This window comes from Mya arenaria, chromosome 2 (assembly GCF_026914265.1).
Source record: "Mya arenaria isolate MELC-2E11 chromosome 2, ASM2691426v1".
Lineage (NCBI taxonomy): Eukaryota > Metazoa > Mollusca > Bivalvia > Myida > Myidae > Mya > Mya arenaria.
The window spans coordinates 35,755,580-35,773,988 of NC_069123.1; the positions used below are offsets into that span (position 1 = coordinate 35,755,580).

The 18,409-nt window shown below is 33.3% G+C and overlaps 1 protein-coding gene and 1 long non-coding RNA gene across 2 annotated transcripts; one reads left to right on the forward strand and one right to left on the reverse strand.

Moving 5' to 3' along the window:
• The first annotated feature begins 975 nt into the window (after positions 1-975).
• LOC128214566 (probable ATP-dependent DNA helicase RecS) lies at positions 976-6,010 on the forward strand. The gene is made up of 4 exons (XM_052921102.1): positions 976-1,271; positions 1,415-1,437; positions 4,894-5,053; positions 5,758-6,010. The coding sequence occupies exons 1-4, from the start codon at positions 976-978 to the stop codon at positions 6,008-6,010; spliced, it is 732 nt and encodes a 243-aa protein (XP_052777062.1).
• LOC128222340 (uncharacterized) lies at positions 2,906-4,335 on the reverse strand. Its single transcript, XR_008259128.1, has 3 exons — positions 4,098-4,335; positions 3,565-3,717; positions 2,906-2,972 (listed from the first exon to the last, which is right to left on the reverse strand). It is a non-coding gene; the product is annotated as an uncharacterized LOC128222340 (long non-coding RNA).
• Positions 6,011-18,409: the final 12,399 nt, after the last annotated feature.

The following is an 18,409-nucleotide window of genomic DNA, read 5'->3' on the forward strand; positions in this document are numbered from 1 at the left end:
ATAATGCAAAAAAGGCAAACCAAACACAATGCTCGAAAAAAAATCGGAGTTATATCATTTCATAAATATATTAGCGGACAGATGAGAAACGCCGATACTTTGATATTCAAAAGAGAATGAATGTTTTGTAGTATGAATCATTGAAAAGATAAATATCTAAATTATTTAAACCATGATGTGCATCGGATGTGTATGTTAACACCAAGACAGGCAGCATGAAATTGAATACCGATCGTATCCATTAATCGTAAAGCTTCAATTTCTGGGACTACTCATCCGCCCACATAACATTTGAAACTCAATCCAAAATGGGGAGCATCTTTTTTCGTATAAAAGAAATTAGATAAAGGAAGAGATATTGTCAATGGGCTTAATAAAATGAACAATTCCGAAACAATCACAAATATCAAACTAGACATTATTATAGCATTTACTAAAATGCATACCGGCATTGAATAAAAAAGCAATGGCACAATCCGGAAGCAAATAAAAAATATTGTTTTTATTGATTAACTTCCTTGAAAAGTACATCGACTTTCGTACAAATAAGTTTTAAGTATGAATAAGAATAAGCGATAGTTTGTTACTGATAAGTGTACCAAACAAAACTAAATCACGGATAATTTGTTTTTTTCTTGATTACGGTTTCATCAAAAAAACACTCATTAAACATCATTCAATCTCTTAAAAATGCACTCTCACAGATATACCATTTTTATAACTTTTTATTTTTTGTCTTGGAAAGAGCAAATTTTTGCGTAAACATCTTCAAACCAATGATATAAGATTGCAATCTCATTAAAATCATATCGTGACGTTCACTTCATTTCATTACGTTATGTACGATCTGAGGTCATGACGTTAGAGGTCACCTCAAGTTAACCTTTATAACTTGCATATATATAAGCAGGTGCACTAAATCATGACCAATGATAACGTTCGTAACGTATGAGGTTTCGGCACGCGTTTATTATCATGGCGTCCGCGTCCTTGGAGACAATCGAGAGCGAAATAACGCATCTATTTTCTATTTCTGAATTCAAACCGGAGCAAAGAAAAATATTTGAGGCAATATGGGAGGGCAGAGATTGTGTGGCTGTTCTTCCAACTGGGTTTGGAAAGTCCTTACCGTATCATGCAAATATTCCTGCCAAACGCCAGCAAGGTGTTACCTTTAGGGTTATTGTTAGCTGCCCGCTAGTTGCTCTCATGGAAGATCAGGTTTCCAGACTTCGATCATTGAAGAAAAGAGCACTATATAAAGATGATTCGTATTTCCACGATAAAAATTGGTGCCCATTAGCCGTTGTACTTTTCGTTAAATTTTCGCTTAGGTAAAAATACGAAACAAAGATTTCATTGGCTGTGAATCTGTGCTATACAATAAACTGAAGAAATTGTGGATTTATCCTAGAGTAGCCAAGAATAGAGCTGAATGTAAACAGCTATTTCGTATCAATGGAGTTACATAAGTGATTACCATAAAAAAGTGTTATTTAACTCTTTTCAATTTCACAAAGTCATACAATTGACCTTACGACAGCGGCTTCTAAGCCACGCCCCCTGATATCAAGGGAGCGAACTCTGTCTGTGTCCGTCAAACAAACGAGGAAGTAATGGCGTCTCGCGTCGTTTCGCTTTCCGATATTCCTGACAAATTATCATAAATGTGACATTACAATGCGAAAAAAATAGAAGTCAAAGGAATTTGTAACTGGCTGCTACATCGGAAGGCTCGATATATCTTTAGAAAATGACGATATCTAACATTGACGGGGTGAAATCTATCCAAGTCAGAGACAATCGGATAGCCGCCATGTTGTCAACATTGACATCGATACAAAGGAAAAGCGTGTGTGTGACGCATACTGTAAATGCAAACAAGGGTAAGTTTAACTTTTAATAACACCGGTCCTTCTTGCATTATTGTTGAATTAAAGATTAAATCATCGCACAATATGAGTAAATCATAAATGGCCCGAATGGGGAACCCGAAAGTGACATTAAATAACAGTTACATGCCAGCTATACAGTATAACCTTGTATTCCATAGTATGAGCAGAAATGGTTTATTGGTGTTATGCATAAAAAGTTTCAGTTCTAAGCGATTGAACACTCCCCCTTATGAATAATAATGTAATAGTTGACAAGTGACAATCGTGGGTGATACCAATCTGTAACTTTTGCATTGCTCAAACATTCACATGCTTTGATTTTTGTTCTTACAGAAATTGTGGAACATGTTCACACACTCTGGCTGTAAAAGTAGACCTGGGAGGAAAATTGCCCCCGGTGTGGGGCTCGAACTCACAACCACCAGAACACTAGCCCGGCGCTCTAACCAACTAAGCTGACCGGGCAGCTGGTTCTAACCCACACACACTACCCTCCCCCCATTTACCGGTTAAGGCTGGTGGAGGGTCTCCTGCTATTTACCGTTGACACCATTAAAGTATTCTGATTGATGGAGATAAGGAAGTCCCCTTCTTATTGTCTTCAACAAGCCTACCGCAACAGGGGACCTAGCATAAGACCGGAAACCGCCCCCCCCCCCACACACACACATGATATTTGCCAGTCCAGGAAATGTCAACCGCAAGAGAAAACCAGTGATGACAAGTTTTACAAATAATCGGTAGGACCTATTTTAAAGCTTTTTATTACATTTAGTTTTACTTTGCTGTACAAAAGTAATGGACTATTTGTCCAGAGAAAAACAACAACCACAAAACATTAGCTATTATCTTGTCAATATTTCATTATGATATACATGTAGGAAGCAAACATCAAAGGCAGTAGCATTTACAGCTAGTATTAAAATATTTAACAATACATGTAACTGATTTATTTTAATATTGGCATCTTTTATTTATTTCAGGAAAGTGTGGTCTTTTGAGAGTTCTTGAAGTTGTTAAGCATGTTGTTTTGATGGACTCTTGGAAGGATGTACCTCTATGATGTTAGCTTCAGTTCTGGATTATAACACCAGTTGTTGCATATTTAATATCAGATTTATTAAATACATTGTTGTTTTGCAAACATTACTTAAACTTTGATATTTCTTTGGTGTTTATGTATGATATTGTAGGTGAATATCTCTTTATTGCAATGGCAAATATATTTTAAAATATATAGTATTAGCAGAAGTTACTTTGACAACTTACACAGGATTTGATTGCATTTATCATATTTTGGCTCGGAGAAGTTTGCTTTGTGATTTATATATTAGGTCTTAATTTAAAGAATGCCAAAATAAGCCGATTCTGAGACAAAAAATTGTCAAACTAGAATTCTGTGAGAGTGCAACTTTAAGAATACTATTAATCGAGTGTGCATGTGATCCGGACTCTGAACATTGGATGAACTATCATTAAATATTGTAGATTTACGTAAATGGCCCAAAATATAAGAATAACAATGAAAATATGTACATGTTTGACTTGTTCTTTATTCATAATAAGTCTAAGTCTTTACAGCACATGTTTGGCAGAATCAAGTTCTAATGAACATAATAATTGATTTAAATGTACAGTGAAATAAATTGTTTTATACAGAAAATAATACCTTAACGATTCAGACCGATCTGTTCTCGTATTTTTTTGGTGGCTCAAATATTTATCTGAGTTTTGGAGGAGGCCTAGCTGGTGTGAGCTGGTCAAATACAGTAGCTGCTTGAGGGTCAGGGTTTTCTTGATTGGATTTCCCGTCGACAAAGTGCTGATATGAAAATAAGAAATCTATGAAATGTGTCGGAATGACAGCTACAAAAGCCATTGTTCACATAGGATCCATACGAGTAGATGAGATTCGGAAGCATGCGATGGTTCGGACTAAAATTTAGTTGTACGATATTTCCTGATTTACTTTGAAAGCAAAGCAGTTTATAAAAACTACATAACGGTTTCAACAAAAATATCTCTATCTTGAATGAAATCAATCGTGTCCATGTTGAACCTGATATTTAATGGCCATTAATGCCGATTTGACAACACAAGCCAAAGCATAAATGTAACACTTATTTAGATCATGCACGGACAATTTCAGTATTAAATAAATTTTGAGCGGATTGAAATAAGTAGTTTTGTTCAAAAAAATACTTTTGTACAGACGTATAGATGTTTCGCCTTTGAACGATCTTTCAAAATTTCCAAGTTCAGCTGTTGATGAGGTCTTCCACAGAGTCTGATACAGCACTTGTATTTTTCTAAATAACTCGCTGGTTTCGAATACGGAACGAATTGGAAGCCATCTTTAGTCGGCCTGGCTACCTTATATCCGAATTACAAGTGCCATGACAACACCTTTTTACCATAATACTTAAAAAGGCGAGGAATTGCCAGCGCATGTATATGACGGACTCTGGTCAGTTTGACGGACAAAATGGCGGATAGCAACACGGCTTATCAGCCCTGCATTCTGATTGGCTGATAGGACCAGTCAATCAAATCCTGTCGTAAGGTCAATTCCGAGTGCATTGTTCACGACTTTTTCCAAACTCCTCAGACACATTCATAAGGAAAAAATGAAAGGAATTTGCAATGAATTTCAAATCAATGAAAGTTAAAATGCACATGTCTATGCTGAAATGTGTTTAAATTTAATTATGTTTAAACACAGGTATAGATTGTGCATAAAAATCTACATCAGACTTGTATACACCTTGATGTCAATGAAGCAAGCAAACAGTTAAAATGCGATATGTACATGTATGTTATTGGATCAAGGTAAGATAAAGTATAAGGATATATTTTTAATACATGTAGTTTAAAGAATGTCTTAAAGGTCTCCAAATCAAGTATGTTCTAACATTTTACATATTTGTATTAAATTACACTGAAAATCCATATTAACAAAAAATAATAATAGCAAGTAATTTGTATTGTCATTGTAAAGGTGAAAGCCGTGAGACAGACGAGCAAGCCAAGAGGGAGGATTTCGATATTCTGTTCGCCTCTCCAGAGACATTAGTTGGTGATGAGGAATGGAGAGATGCTATCAAAGAGATAGATGTCTCTTTGATAGTTGTGGATGAGTTTCACACTGTGACAGAATGGTATACAATTATTTGTCATTCAGCAGTTATGCTTATTGTTTTCAACTGTTCATTGTTATTGCAGTCAATCCCAAAATTTGGACTGATTCGCAGGCACCGTGTTATTAGATAATATGAAAGACAACACTTTGTAGGAATTACACGTATCACATTTTATATTAAGATTATATCATCATCTTATTAAAAGGCTTTCATTTATGCACAACAAATGATCTACTGATCTGCATACCAACCAACAAAATTTACAGTCATTGCATAGCAATACCAAAATCAATAACTGGCAATTTCAAAAATAGTAAAAAAAAAAAAATAGCATATTAGTAACATCAAGAAAATTGTTCACATAAACAATGAAATAAAAGTAATATACACTTATATACATATCTATCACAAATGGTACTATATTGCACATGAAAATATAATGCTGCTATATATTGATTAGTTATTCTGAATTGTTATTCAAATGCATTAATAAACCATTGTGAAACATAATTAAAGGCCTGGCAATTTGTTCTTTTATTTCATATCTTTTATGTTACTATTATATGTAATACTGTTATGAAATATGACATTTATTATTACATAATAACACATTCAGATGCATAATGACATTAATGTTTAAGTTGGCTAATTCCTCAAGCAATTATTTTAAAAATGACTCCAAAAGATGGCAGTGAAAACGAATGAACAATTGTACATTTCAGGGGCGAAAATGATAAAGGCAATATAGCTTTTCGTAAATGGTTTAGGCATTTAGGGGAACTGCGATCTCTATGTCCATATGCTGCATTGCTAGCCGTCAGTGCAACCTGCACCAGAAAAGTCTACAAAACAGTAGTTAAACTTCTCAATTTTAAAGAAGATGCCCTTGTTATCAGAATGTCGCCCAACAAAAGTAACATTAAACTTTCAGTAAGGGAGGCAAAGAGCAATTCAACAACAATAAAACCTTTATGATTGACCTTGCTATACATGAGACTTCTTCCTCTGGCAACATGTGTACCAAGGTTCATTTACATATATTGACACCAAGACTACAACAGTCCTGATTAATCAAACACACGAGCTTGAAAACAATTTTATACTGTACATATTTGGTGTTCTGAATACATGACTTAAGAATGAGTCTTAAGGACAATACCCCTTCTTATGCACTTAATTTGATTAATTTTACATGTATGTTATTCAAATATTAATCCATCAATATAATGATTAGCAAATTTCAATACACATGTTGACAATTTCGGTTTGAATTATTTTTTACACTTTAAATACAAAAATTAACTGCTGTTTATAAATTGAATTGGGACATTAACATCGAATACAAACAAAAGTCTCTGGTAAATTCAAAGTATAAACTGTTGGGCATCATCAAACAAAAAACATGAAATGATCACTTCCACATCTCCTGCAATATTCTTTTTGTCATCAGAGATTATTGTCTTTGCGCCTTTCTCTAAATTAAGGAATCAATTTAAGTCAAACATATAACGTTAGACCTACATGTCTACATAAATAAATTGAATAAATTTAGAAAAGCTTGGTTATTTACTATGTGAAGTATGTAATATAGATCAGTTAACATTGTGCTATTTGATATATATGTTAAATAGGTCATGTCAGCCTTCTACATTTACTGGGAGAATATTCGTTTATTCAGATTTCTTTTTTATTGTAACAATCATAACGCATGTATATAACAATCATAACTTACCTGTATGTGAATAACAGTCTAGTTCTCAGTTCCTCTTTCAGTTTACTACGCAGACAAGGAATCCCTAATATGGTCTTTACTAGGCTTTCCAAAGTCCCACATGACAAAGAATTGTTCAGGGCCTATTCATTTATACAATATAGCATTAATATTACATGGTATAAATGTCAATGAAAAGGTAAACATCAGTATTTTACATTATAAATATATGTATCATTTCAGTTATGTGTTAGGTAATAGGTATACAACTAATACTTATTTTTGTATCATATTATCAAGCTCACTGTTCACACTGTACGTGTGTAATGTGATGTATTGTTGTAATTTATTAACAAGCCACTAATTGCATGATAATAAATACGGCGGGATTTAGGTACGAGCAAAAGATATGGAACAAAACTAAGTTATACATAAAGCAAGGATGTTTAACAAAGTTTTGTAATACTTTCATCTATTAATGTAGTGAACTTAAATGGAGACAGACATACAGACATACCTGTTTATATGTTTTATTAAGGAAATCCTGTCGCGGTGCCACTTTTGTCCTTGTTGATACACGTTGTTTGTCTTCTTCACATCCACTTTAAAATATAAAAATAGTCATGTACATGTGTATCACTTAAACCAATTTGGACCTGCACACTGTTTACAGATATGTTTAGCCTGTGTAATATGGCAATAATGCGAAATGGAGCCGACACAAGAAATACAAATACCCCCACGTGCATCATGGACATATGAAAGATAAACTAATTGATGGAAATGGGCCATAACTCTGTCAAAAAATGGTGGATTGTAATCTAATTTGTAACTGTAATTTACATTTTTAAATGGTGCAACTTCGTTCAGAGTAAAGGAACCTTTATTTATAATTCATTGTTTTATTCAAACGATTACCATTTAAGTACACCTTAAAGTATAACTTGAAACTTAATTATTTTTCATACACCAATACTGGTACATCGTCAGTTTGGGTGGAAGTTGATTGTCTTTGTGCATAGCGTTGATGACAAGTCTCAGTCACAGATCCAGTGTCCTGTGTCAGGTCCTCCGGCTGGCTAGTTATAAGCAGCCGCCTATATGCATTTCTACATGATTCCCCTTAAACAAACATTGTTAACATTACTTTAAACATGATTATACTGAATGTATATTATATGTTTCGATTCAACATTGCCACTTGAAGTATCAAAATTTGCAATGAAATTTAAACATAACAAGTCAGAACAACAATTAAATTTTTTCTATACAAAAATAAGCATTACAAACACAGCACATAAACAATGATTTGTTTCGATTAACTTCAATGTAGGACGAGGATGTTGACTGCCATATTAAAAAGAAGTTGTTTGTTTCACTAACATTCAGCCAAGATTTAAGACCTGTGTTATGGTGAAGTGCATGCTATCTACATTTGCATAAAACCATGAGGCCTGGTCATGTTTCATGTTAGTAAACACAGTGCTCACCAAATATGCACAATTTTGAATGATGTTATTAAACATTCATCAACCAAAATTTTCCAGAAACAAACAAATCATTATTATTCACTCTGTTCTATCAACTAGTTTCAGTCCTAAATACATGAAAAGGTGGTTCAATATATCTTAATTTCTTTCTTCCTAATACCACCAAATTCTGCAAAATATGCACATAATGATAAAACTTTGACCAATAAGTTAAATAATGAAACACTTCAAGTTTTTCAGTTCAAAAGGATTTCAAAGCAAATTTTAAATGACTGTTCACTTTTCAAAATTCATAAAAGTGCTAACAGTTCATAAAAAATAATTGAATGTAATTCAACAGCTCAGTGCTAGTTAGATAATATACTGGTGTGTTTTCCAGGCAACTTAATTTATCCAAATTAAATAAAAACACAGTAAACAGTATACAGATAAAGAATAACCAGTTCTGTCTTTGTCCGGGTATGTAGTATTTATGAATGCTGCACAAACATTCCAAAACTGAAGAGAAAGTGGTTTGTCGATGCCATGCTTTGAAACAAAGTTATGAAGGGACACTTTCTCTTCCATTGACCAGGACTGGTATGTGGATGGCTGAATTACCTGAATTGACATTAAAAAATACTTTCAGGGAATAAGTAGGCAGAAAACAAAAAGCGCAGTGTATGAAAAAACTATCCTTTAAATTATACACAATAAGAAACTATTAATGCTGTTGTTAAAAAAAGGCATTTGCACTATTAACTATAATGACATCACTATGAAAAGGATTTGTGAAATACTTTCTACTATACCAATGTGCCATGCACTGGAGTTTTCCCTGTTGGCGAGGAAAGCTCACGTTTGCGCTTTGAGTTCTGCATTTGTAAGAAAAACATTTATATAACAACCGTTCATAAAAGCCTATTTTGATTTACCTACAAAATTAACAATACAGATGACAACAAGGTATGGCAATACCTCAAATTGTCATTAATGATCAATCAAGTGAAGAGGTGTTACCCAGTCATTGAAATTATACTTTTGAATGGACAAGCCAAAACTTTTTATACTATTGCTTGACATCAAATTTTTTAACAAGCCCTGATATATAAAATTCAGAATTTGAGCAAGCCCAAAGACATTTTACTGGCATGGTTTGTTCAGTTGGAGCATTATGGGCTTGTCGATGCCTCCCACCACATACTCCACAATGTTCGACTCCAGTGATCTCCCCCCTACATCTGCAGAATGAAATTAATATCATAACAAATTCAGAGCATATTTGTGAGATTGAAGGATTTAAACTTTAAATGTTGTTTTTTTTTAAATAAATTTGACGAACTTACATGGGTCAACTGCATATTAAACCATAAAAAGGTTAAGAAATGAACCTAAAATCTTCTTAAAGTGAAATCATGTGGTTGGAAACAAATATTGTCCTAAAACTGTACATTTGAAAAGAAGCGGCTATTCTTTGTTTGTTATAACAATACATTGAGTATGAAAGAACTATTTTTTTAAGAATGATATTTCAATAACTTACAATGTCTTTGGTATATCTAAAGTCGTTATAAACAACGGCTTACTGAATTAAAAGGACGTTACACAAATCTATACCCTAAAAACAAGTAACCACCAGACTGTAAAATTCATATCAGCTGTTCATTCACATAAACAGGTGTTTGTTACCGGTACTCCAGGCTTTCTCATTGCAAGGCTCGTTCCAAAAGTTGTTTTGGAACATGGCCTGCTGGTATCCAACCAGTTTCCTGTCTCCGCAAGGGCCTGGTTCACATATCTAACATAATTTGAAATATTGTACAGTCGAGTAAGGGATTCCGAATCAGTAAGGACAAATCCAGGGCTGTATAAATAGGATAGTCAGTCAAATGAAACAATACATGTTCAGGAGCTCATATATATGGACTAGATTTCTATTACTTTCAAATTATGATAAGACTTCTGAAGTCCATATATCTTGTTGTCTCAATATACACACTCATTGTAGGAATTCCGAATCAATTGAAGGTGTTTAGGATCACGTGATATGTTAGGCTGTTTTATCCAATCACTGCATCTTATGTTCTCTGAAGTTGGGGGTCGTTTCAAAATCAACTTGAACTGTCAAACATATGTCGAAACAAACATGGAAAAGACCATATTTTTTCTTTGATTCTCATGCGACTTTAAAAATTAAATTGGGTGTTTGGATGGATTTTATTAAGAAAAAACTAGGCTAGTTAGAAATAATGAATTTGCAGTCTCTTGTTGACAGGCACTTATTTATTTTTATAAATATGAAGGTTGGTCATATTTAACTTTATTTTTTTTTACATAATCATTTGTCCTACTCAAATGAAAAAGTAAGGCTGATGGGTTAAAAGTAGGATGTGGGGTTTCAGACAGGTGGTCAAGTGAAAATCCAAAATGATTGATTTTGCCATCAATCTTGTTAATGTATATGAAGCAGGGCTGAATGTAACAAATATCTTTTGTAACAATATTTTTTTTGTTAATACCTTTAACACAGACCAGTAACAAAAATAAATTGTGACAAAATATTCATGGAATATATAAACCAGTGTCTACTGGCTTTGTTAATACCTTTAACACATGTAGTACCAGTCACTGACTAGAAATTAAATAAAAAAGAATATGTAACAAATAAAGATAACAAACATGGTATATATCAGGCCGTCAACCAATTCCTATATTCCTATATTTTCCTATATTTTTGAGAAATTTCCTATATTTTTCAAAACCTCCTATATTTCCTATATTTTCCTATATTTTAGATTTTTTTCCTATATTTTTCTTAAAAAGTGGTGCTGGGATATATTTGAATTTATTCAAAGGTTTGATACTTTTTTGATGCCAATCTGGTGTACATTCCCTTTAAGGAATGTGGATTAAGTGAAACACAAATTTTATGATTATAGCCAATAAATAAGTTAGTAAATGTTCACTTACTAACCTCTAAATGTCGATTTTTCAACCTTAAAATTCCTATATTTTGCCCAGAAATTGCCAAAACCTCCTATATTTTTGTACAAAATGTCCTATATTTTTTCCTATATTTTCACTAAAACTTGGTTGACGGCCTGTATATATGAAATGGAGATATGATGAAATAAGATAATGATTGTGTTGAAACTAGTAGAAAATGGGCTTTACTGCTCACTCATTATCTAAGCTGGAGTTTTGCCCAATGAAGTTGCTATTGAAACATGTGTACAAAGTTTCATTTGAATATCTTAAACGTTATCTTATCTGAAATGCCGAGGGTATCACAATTCCTCGACCGTTTTCTTAAAATTTAAAAAAGAAAAGCTAAAAGTATAATTGTCCTATTATCTGATAAAATTTCAATGCAAAGTAAATCTAAATATTTATATTTCTGATCACAATGTTCATTGCACTCCCAGATGTCATTTCAGCAACAGTATCTTCCAAATTCTTAACAGTTTCATCAAAGCATGATGCCATTGGCTGGATGGTTTAGTGACATGGAAGCACCACACCATCACAATGTAACTTCATTTTGCTCTGGCCATTGACATGTACTTGGTACTGGATCACCACATGTTTCAGCATACACAGTTCCTCTCACCATGAAATTGGAAATAAAACAAACTTTTAGTAAAACACTTCATATTGTGTCAATGAATTGTATGTAAATGCACATGTATGTGGTGATTAAACTCATCTAAGTTTCTAACTTACAAGATACTCACTGATGATTTCTAACTAAAATGAGCTACAAATTTGCAACCACAAGTTCTACCCCCTCTTAACTTCCAATTTCGAGGTTTGCACCTGCAAACCCACAACCTCATGGCCATCAGTTGCTTCTACTATTAATTATAAGATCTAGCAACATTTAAAATTTTATGAAAAAGTTTACTATAACATAAATGTATATACTGAACCACTGGCTTAGTAATGTTCTGTAAACTTTAGGCCATGATTACTATCAATTAATTTTCAGACAAGTATTTTTGGTTAAAACTTCTTAAAGCTGCACTCTCACAGATTGAAAGTTTTGACAACTTTTCTTTTTTTTTGTCTTGGAACGAGCCAATTTTCCCGTAAATCCCTGGAAATTAGTTATATATGACTGCTGATAAAAAATCAGATCACAGATTTTTATATTTAAGTTAAAAAATGATGTTTTATGCATTTTTCTTCAAACCGTTAACCGTATTAAGTATGGGTTTAAGCCATAAAACATATATTTTCGAACGGAAATATGATAGTCTACAATCTGATTTTTTCTCAGCAATCTTACATCATTGGTTTGCAGATATTCATGAAGAATTTGCTCTTTCTGAGATAAAAAAATAAAAGTTGTGAAAATGGTATATATGTGAGAGTGCAGCTTTAAACCACTCACTATGAATTTTACTTGCTACTAAAAAGTGATTTTATGTAGAAAGTTGAGTTTTCAACAAATATTTTTACACAAGAATGCAGAATTGTTTACCAGAACGTTAATTACTGTACAATATACAATGCACTAGACTTTGAGACAGCCCCCAACATGTGACCCGGAATTCCCGCAATAGCCCACTTTCATTTTCAATGTAAAATCAATATTTAATCTCGATATATTTTTGTGGGGTGCTAGCATCTGTTAAAGTAAATATCCATCTTATGTTAAAACCTAAAATAACAAGTATTTACCACTTATTTACCTATTTATTTGATGTTATTTCATCCAAAGCGCATTTCCATTACCGGTGCGTCAGTAAAATTGTTCCATGTGCGACATTTGTAAACATGTACACAAAGGTAGTTTTGATGTGTACACGTTCTAAAATTGGTGTAAGCAATAACAAAGCGTCAAACACAATATATATGTAAGAAAAATCTTCATATGCAGGTCATTCTCAGATATTTTCAGGTAAATTTCAACGACTGATTCGGAACTACCCCTGATTCGGAATCCCTAATTAAACTGTAATTATTTTCCTTACTTCAGTGTTTGAATTTCCTTCATCAAACTATTCATTCCAATAATTATTTCAAAGCAAGTCTTTTGGATATATACTGCTGCTCAAAAAACATAACATTTGCACATAAAAGGATTAAATCGTGTAATATTGTATGTTCAAAATTTAAAATTAATGTGACAGTCATCTGCCTGGTCAAAGAGCAATTTCACAAGTTTTTCATGGACATCAGAATAACCTAATGCGTTATTATTATGGTCTTGAACTATTCATAAATAATATTATCTCACGCTTATCCATCCGCATCGTGTATTATACGTCATTAGTCGGTAGAACTATGATACAATGGAATTGTTTTGCTGTCAAATACGTTCCATTTATTAAAGACGCCATTTTGTTTTTCGGTAGTGTTAATTACGGGAATACTTCCGTTATCATTTACACGTAGGTAAACCAGTTAAAAGAAAAAACAGGATGGAAAGGAATACTATTTACTTAATCCAGTAGCTTTAATGATTATACACCAGCAGTGTGACAAACTGAACAAAACTGCAAGTGACACCACTGATGGATGCCGGTGTTTACATCGTATATACACAGTTAATGCAGCATCTCAACCTGGTGTCCTTTTAATGTCATTTGGTACACAGAGAGAAAGGTAGTTTTGAAAGGGCCTCTGAAAGTTTCGTCAAAACGACAACATTCTGAGCATACAAATTTCCTATTTTTTTTGTAAATTTCCCATATACTCACAGCCTAATTCTACCATTACGTCTTCAGCTTCGTGTCTGCATTCGACGTAACGAGCAATTTCATTGGCCAGTGGAAAGGTCAATCTGAGGTGACCCCTTACGCGAAATCCTCAGATCCACATAGCGTAACGTCGTGAAACGTGTGTTGGGGATCTGATTTTAATGAGATTGATAAGATTGCTGACAAAAAATCAGATCGTAGATTTTCATATTTCCGTCCGAAAATTAATGTTTTATGGCTTAAACCGTTACTTACGTTTTAGGGAAAATGCATCATTTTAACAATCATTTTTTGAAATTTAATATAAAAATCAGCGATCTAATTTTCTGTCAGCAGTCTTATATAACTGGTTTCCGTGGATATTTGCAAAAACTGGCTCGTTCCAAGACAAAAAAAAAAGTTGTAAAAACGTTTAATCTGTGAGAGTGCAGCTTTAAATCCAAAGTTTAATAACAAACTTTCGTCCCAAGGCATGTGCCATTGACTTCCCTTCTGTATTTCATTTAGATCGCATTAGTGGGAAAGCAAGCTTTAACATCTGTATAATGTCTTTGTTTGGAAGACAAGTTTATAACCGCAAAACTTTTGTAGAATATGAAATGTGCAAGAATTGACGAGCGATACAGACAAAAGCCTATAGCAGGTACATGCTTCCGTGGTCTCTATGGCCAAATAAAAAAATACCTCTGTTTCGGGTAATATGGCGAAAAAAAGGTCGGTCGGACGGTTTCTTTTTTTAAGTTTCGATTTTATGCAATATTCTGTTGCATCGGAACAATTATGTTATATCTAAGCGTTTCATAATTCACAAAAGGTCGGAAAAAGAACAGCTTTGTTTAATGCCTGAAGTCATTTCCTTACCTTCGACTACCGTATTTTCCCGCCTATTTTGCCCGTGAAATTGCTGTTTTTTGTATACAACACTCGAGCATAATAGTTATCACAATGTAGCGACAAAACCAATAAACGTACCGTTTACAAATAAAGTAAGATGATATACATTTAAGTCACGTTCATGACGAGTGTTGTTATCAAATTGTCCGTGTTTTTGCACATTCTTGAAAATGTTGATACTTGAACAAGTTAAATTTTAAGGTCAGCTCAAAAGTCATTCGTGAAACATCTTGACGTATGCACTTGTATACTATGAGGCTTATTGACTTTCCATTCAAATGTGATTGTCGTGACTATTGAAAGCCATTACCGCCCTGAAATACAACATGCATGCAAAGTTCTTTCGAACAAGGAAACATAAATAGTCGAACTTGTACATCATTCGCTTACCTTAATAAAGTAACACTAGCCGACACATTTCCGTACACGTTAACGAAATGTTTTATACTCTTACTTTATATTTGTTCATAAAATGTTCATTTATTGTAATGTTTGAGCAGAAATTATTGAAAATTATATTAACAACTTTGAAGTGAAAACATATTTGTTTTGTGCTCATGAACAATTAACTCAATTACATATAAGGGGAAGTAACACTTCCCTTACATTTTCCAGTGGTCTGTTTGAGTGATCTCCCATTGTTTACATTTGCGCTGACGACCTTGAAAGTTGAGTGTTGAAATGAATGCATCTAAGAAAATAAAGATTGTTAATGAACTCTTTTGTGAAGGGATTACAACTTAAAGCACCATTTCAGACATATCTCTATACACTTGGTAACCGGGTGGGGTTGGGATTAGTCACATTCCATAAAAGGAGATGGGATATGTCCAAGATCAGATGTGAAATGATTTACTGTGGGACTATGTCGGTATCGGTACCAAGAGGAAAGAGCTTCATTTCATAGGCTGTCGAAAAAATGTAACAGAAGAAACAACTGTACGTCCAGTCCGGCACCGCCCCGGAAAATCGAAACAATGTTTCATGTATAACTGAATACTCTTCGGAACTTTCATTCCGGTATCTAAAAAAAATACTCGAACAAAAATTGGCTGGGATCGTGTATAATATTAATGTCACGCTCAATACGGTATTAGGAACTGACCCGTTTTGATAATAATTCAGTCGGGACAGTTTTAATTACTACTTACTCGGTATTCGAAATGCGACAATTATTCACTTGGATAGTTTTGCTTAACATTCTTTATGCAGAATAAGGATGAACTATAATGTTGAAGAATATTTGTTTGGTAGTTCTAAGACGTGTTTCTGATCATGTCCTATTTTCTGAACCTGATTTGGTACTAAGTACCTTTGAATACTTTATCATATATTCACATAATTTGCTCATTAATATATTGATGTTTAACTTTTCTTAGGTTATCTGAAAGTATTTATTACATTTTTTAACTTTATCGTCTGTATATTTTAAGTTTCGTTTTTGCCCTTGCCATGTGCCCCAATCAGGGTTTATTTTTGAATTTTCGACTTTTAGACTTCTCTCTTCTGTTTTCATTATATTATTGATATCAATTTTAAATTCATATCAATTTAATGTGATATATTCAATATAAGAAGTGATAGTTGTATGTTTAGTAGCATCAACAAATATAAAGAAGTATAGTCGTTGTTTTTTCGTAAAATATCTAATTTTCATTTTTGTTTTTGACATGTTTGGCACCTATCTTAATCCTAAACCCGGTCCATTTCAAAGCAAAATAAAGATGTAAACATTCGTAAACATAAATATCAAACATTAGTGTTAACATCGGTTCTACGCTTTAAATGCACGCCAACTCTTACATTAATCTCGTAGCTTAATTGATTGGCTTTAATGTATCTTATGGTAGGGATGCTGCTTGTGGAGTATTTTGCTGTTCTTCCGGGTTTCGTGTTTAACTTTGTGATTTTATGTTCTATGTTTTTGGCGATTACCAAGTGCCATTAAACCCGGTTTATGCTTTTTGCTACTTAGCTTGTTTCTGTAGCTTTTCGCATAATATGTTCCAAATATTTTAACACCACTTACATACACGATTTTATTCTGATTATGTCTAAGCCAAATACGTTCCGGAAAAGAAGTCGTTCGGTAGCACACGCTACATACGACCTTTTTAAACAACAATTTTGGTTTGAAAGAAGAAATTCTTATTGGCAGCAATGGAAAGTGAAACCCTGTTAATGTTATCCAGAAGGTATTCTAGAGTGTTGTCTACTTTACTGCATTGTTCTTCTTTATGCAGAAACATTTCCATGAATTCCATGTTCTGTCACTCGCGTTGGGGCTGGCTTCTTATTCACGATGGAGAATCAATCCGTAGTATTCACGAATATGATGGAGCAGATGCGTTCAAATCCGAAAATAAAAATGAACTTTTAAACAGATATTCCTTAATTATCCTAATAAGTGTGATGATCACCAAATGCTCATTGTAATAGCCTTTTACATCGGTAATTGTTGATTATGTTGTGAATTGTGTCATTAGGTCTTAAACGTCGAAAACGAAATCTTGACTGTCGAAAAATGAATTTTACTTCTTCAATTTGTCAATATCAAGACACCATTCTCTACCGACGCCATTTAGATCAACAAAAGGAATCGACTAAAATGTATGGTTAACGCATATGCCTTGGACATGATGGTTGTATAAAAAGAACTATTGTTTTGGTAACTGTGACTTCTACGGCTCTATTCTCTAATGTGAAACATGACAGTTAGAAAGCATAAGGAACGTTTATTTATCAGTATAGAAGAAAGAGCTAATGCGTTTTTAAAGGTAAGTTCATACAAAATGGGTGTTTTCGTCTACGAAATAACTGCCTCTATCTTTTCTGAAATTATAAAAGTTATCAAAAGAGCTCAAAAAAATGTAAATGCAACATTGAGCGTTTTTGCTTAAAACCTGCATGTTGATTTTACCCCACCAATAAACAGCTACGTATGCAAATTACACACGAATACCTGTTTTATTTTTAATCCAAGATTCTATATCCGGTCTATCTCCACTATGAACACGTTTCTTTTTAATTTATCACTGAATACTTACAATAAACCGGTTTTTTGTCCCAGAAAAACAATAGAGTATATTTAGATATACAGTAATTTCAAAGTGTAGAGTCTGGAATAGACCTAGTTGTAAATAATTTTTTGAATAAGTTTGAATTTTAACACACACTGAGAGTAAAATTTCATGAAACTGCACAATTTAAAAAAGTTACCTGAACGCTAGCAAGATTTTATACAAAAAACGTATTGTCAGAAAATGCCCTAGTACATAAAGGTTTATAAGTTACTGTTATGAAACTAGCTTAATGTATTAAAAATCATAATTCTCATATCCTATTCAGTTTTGGGCCACTCATTTTTTTTATTAGATTTTTATTACCTGTAAACAGAAATGCAAAAAAAGTCAAGTCATGCTTGTCGTGCCTACAGCATTTTAACGCTTCCAGCGTTTTTATCATATAAATAGGACACTCCGGTCAAACATGCTGACACGACAAGATAAACATTTTTGAGGTTTTTGACTATATGATCTTATCTGGTCTAGTGGCATTGTTCTACTTACATTGTTGGACTCACGTTTACAAAGGT

Bases quoted from the DNA above. Each gene is read 5' to 3' on its own strand.
- LOC128214566 (XM_052921102.1), top strand. From the start codon at position 976: ATGGCGTCCGCGTCCTTGGAGACAATCGAGAGCGAAATAACGCATCTA. The intron at 1,272-1,414 runs GTATTTCCACGA...GATTTATCCTAG, and splicing joins GCACTATATAAAGATGATTC to AGTAGCCAAGAATAGAGCTG. The intron at 5,054-5,757 runs GTATACAATTAT...TGTACATTTCAG, and splicing joins TTTCACACTGTGACAGAATG to GGGCGAAAATGATAAAGGCA.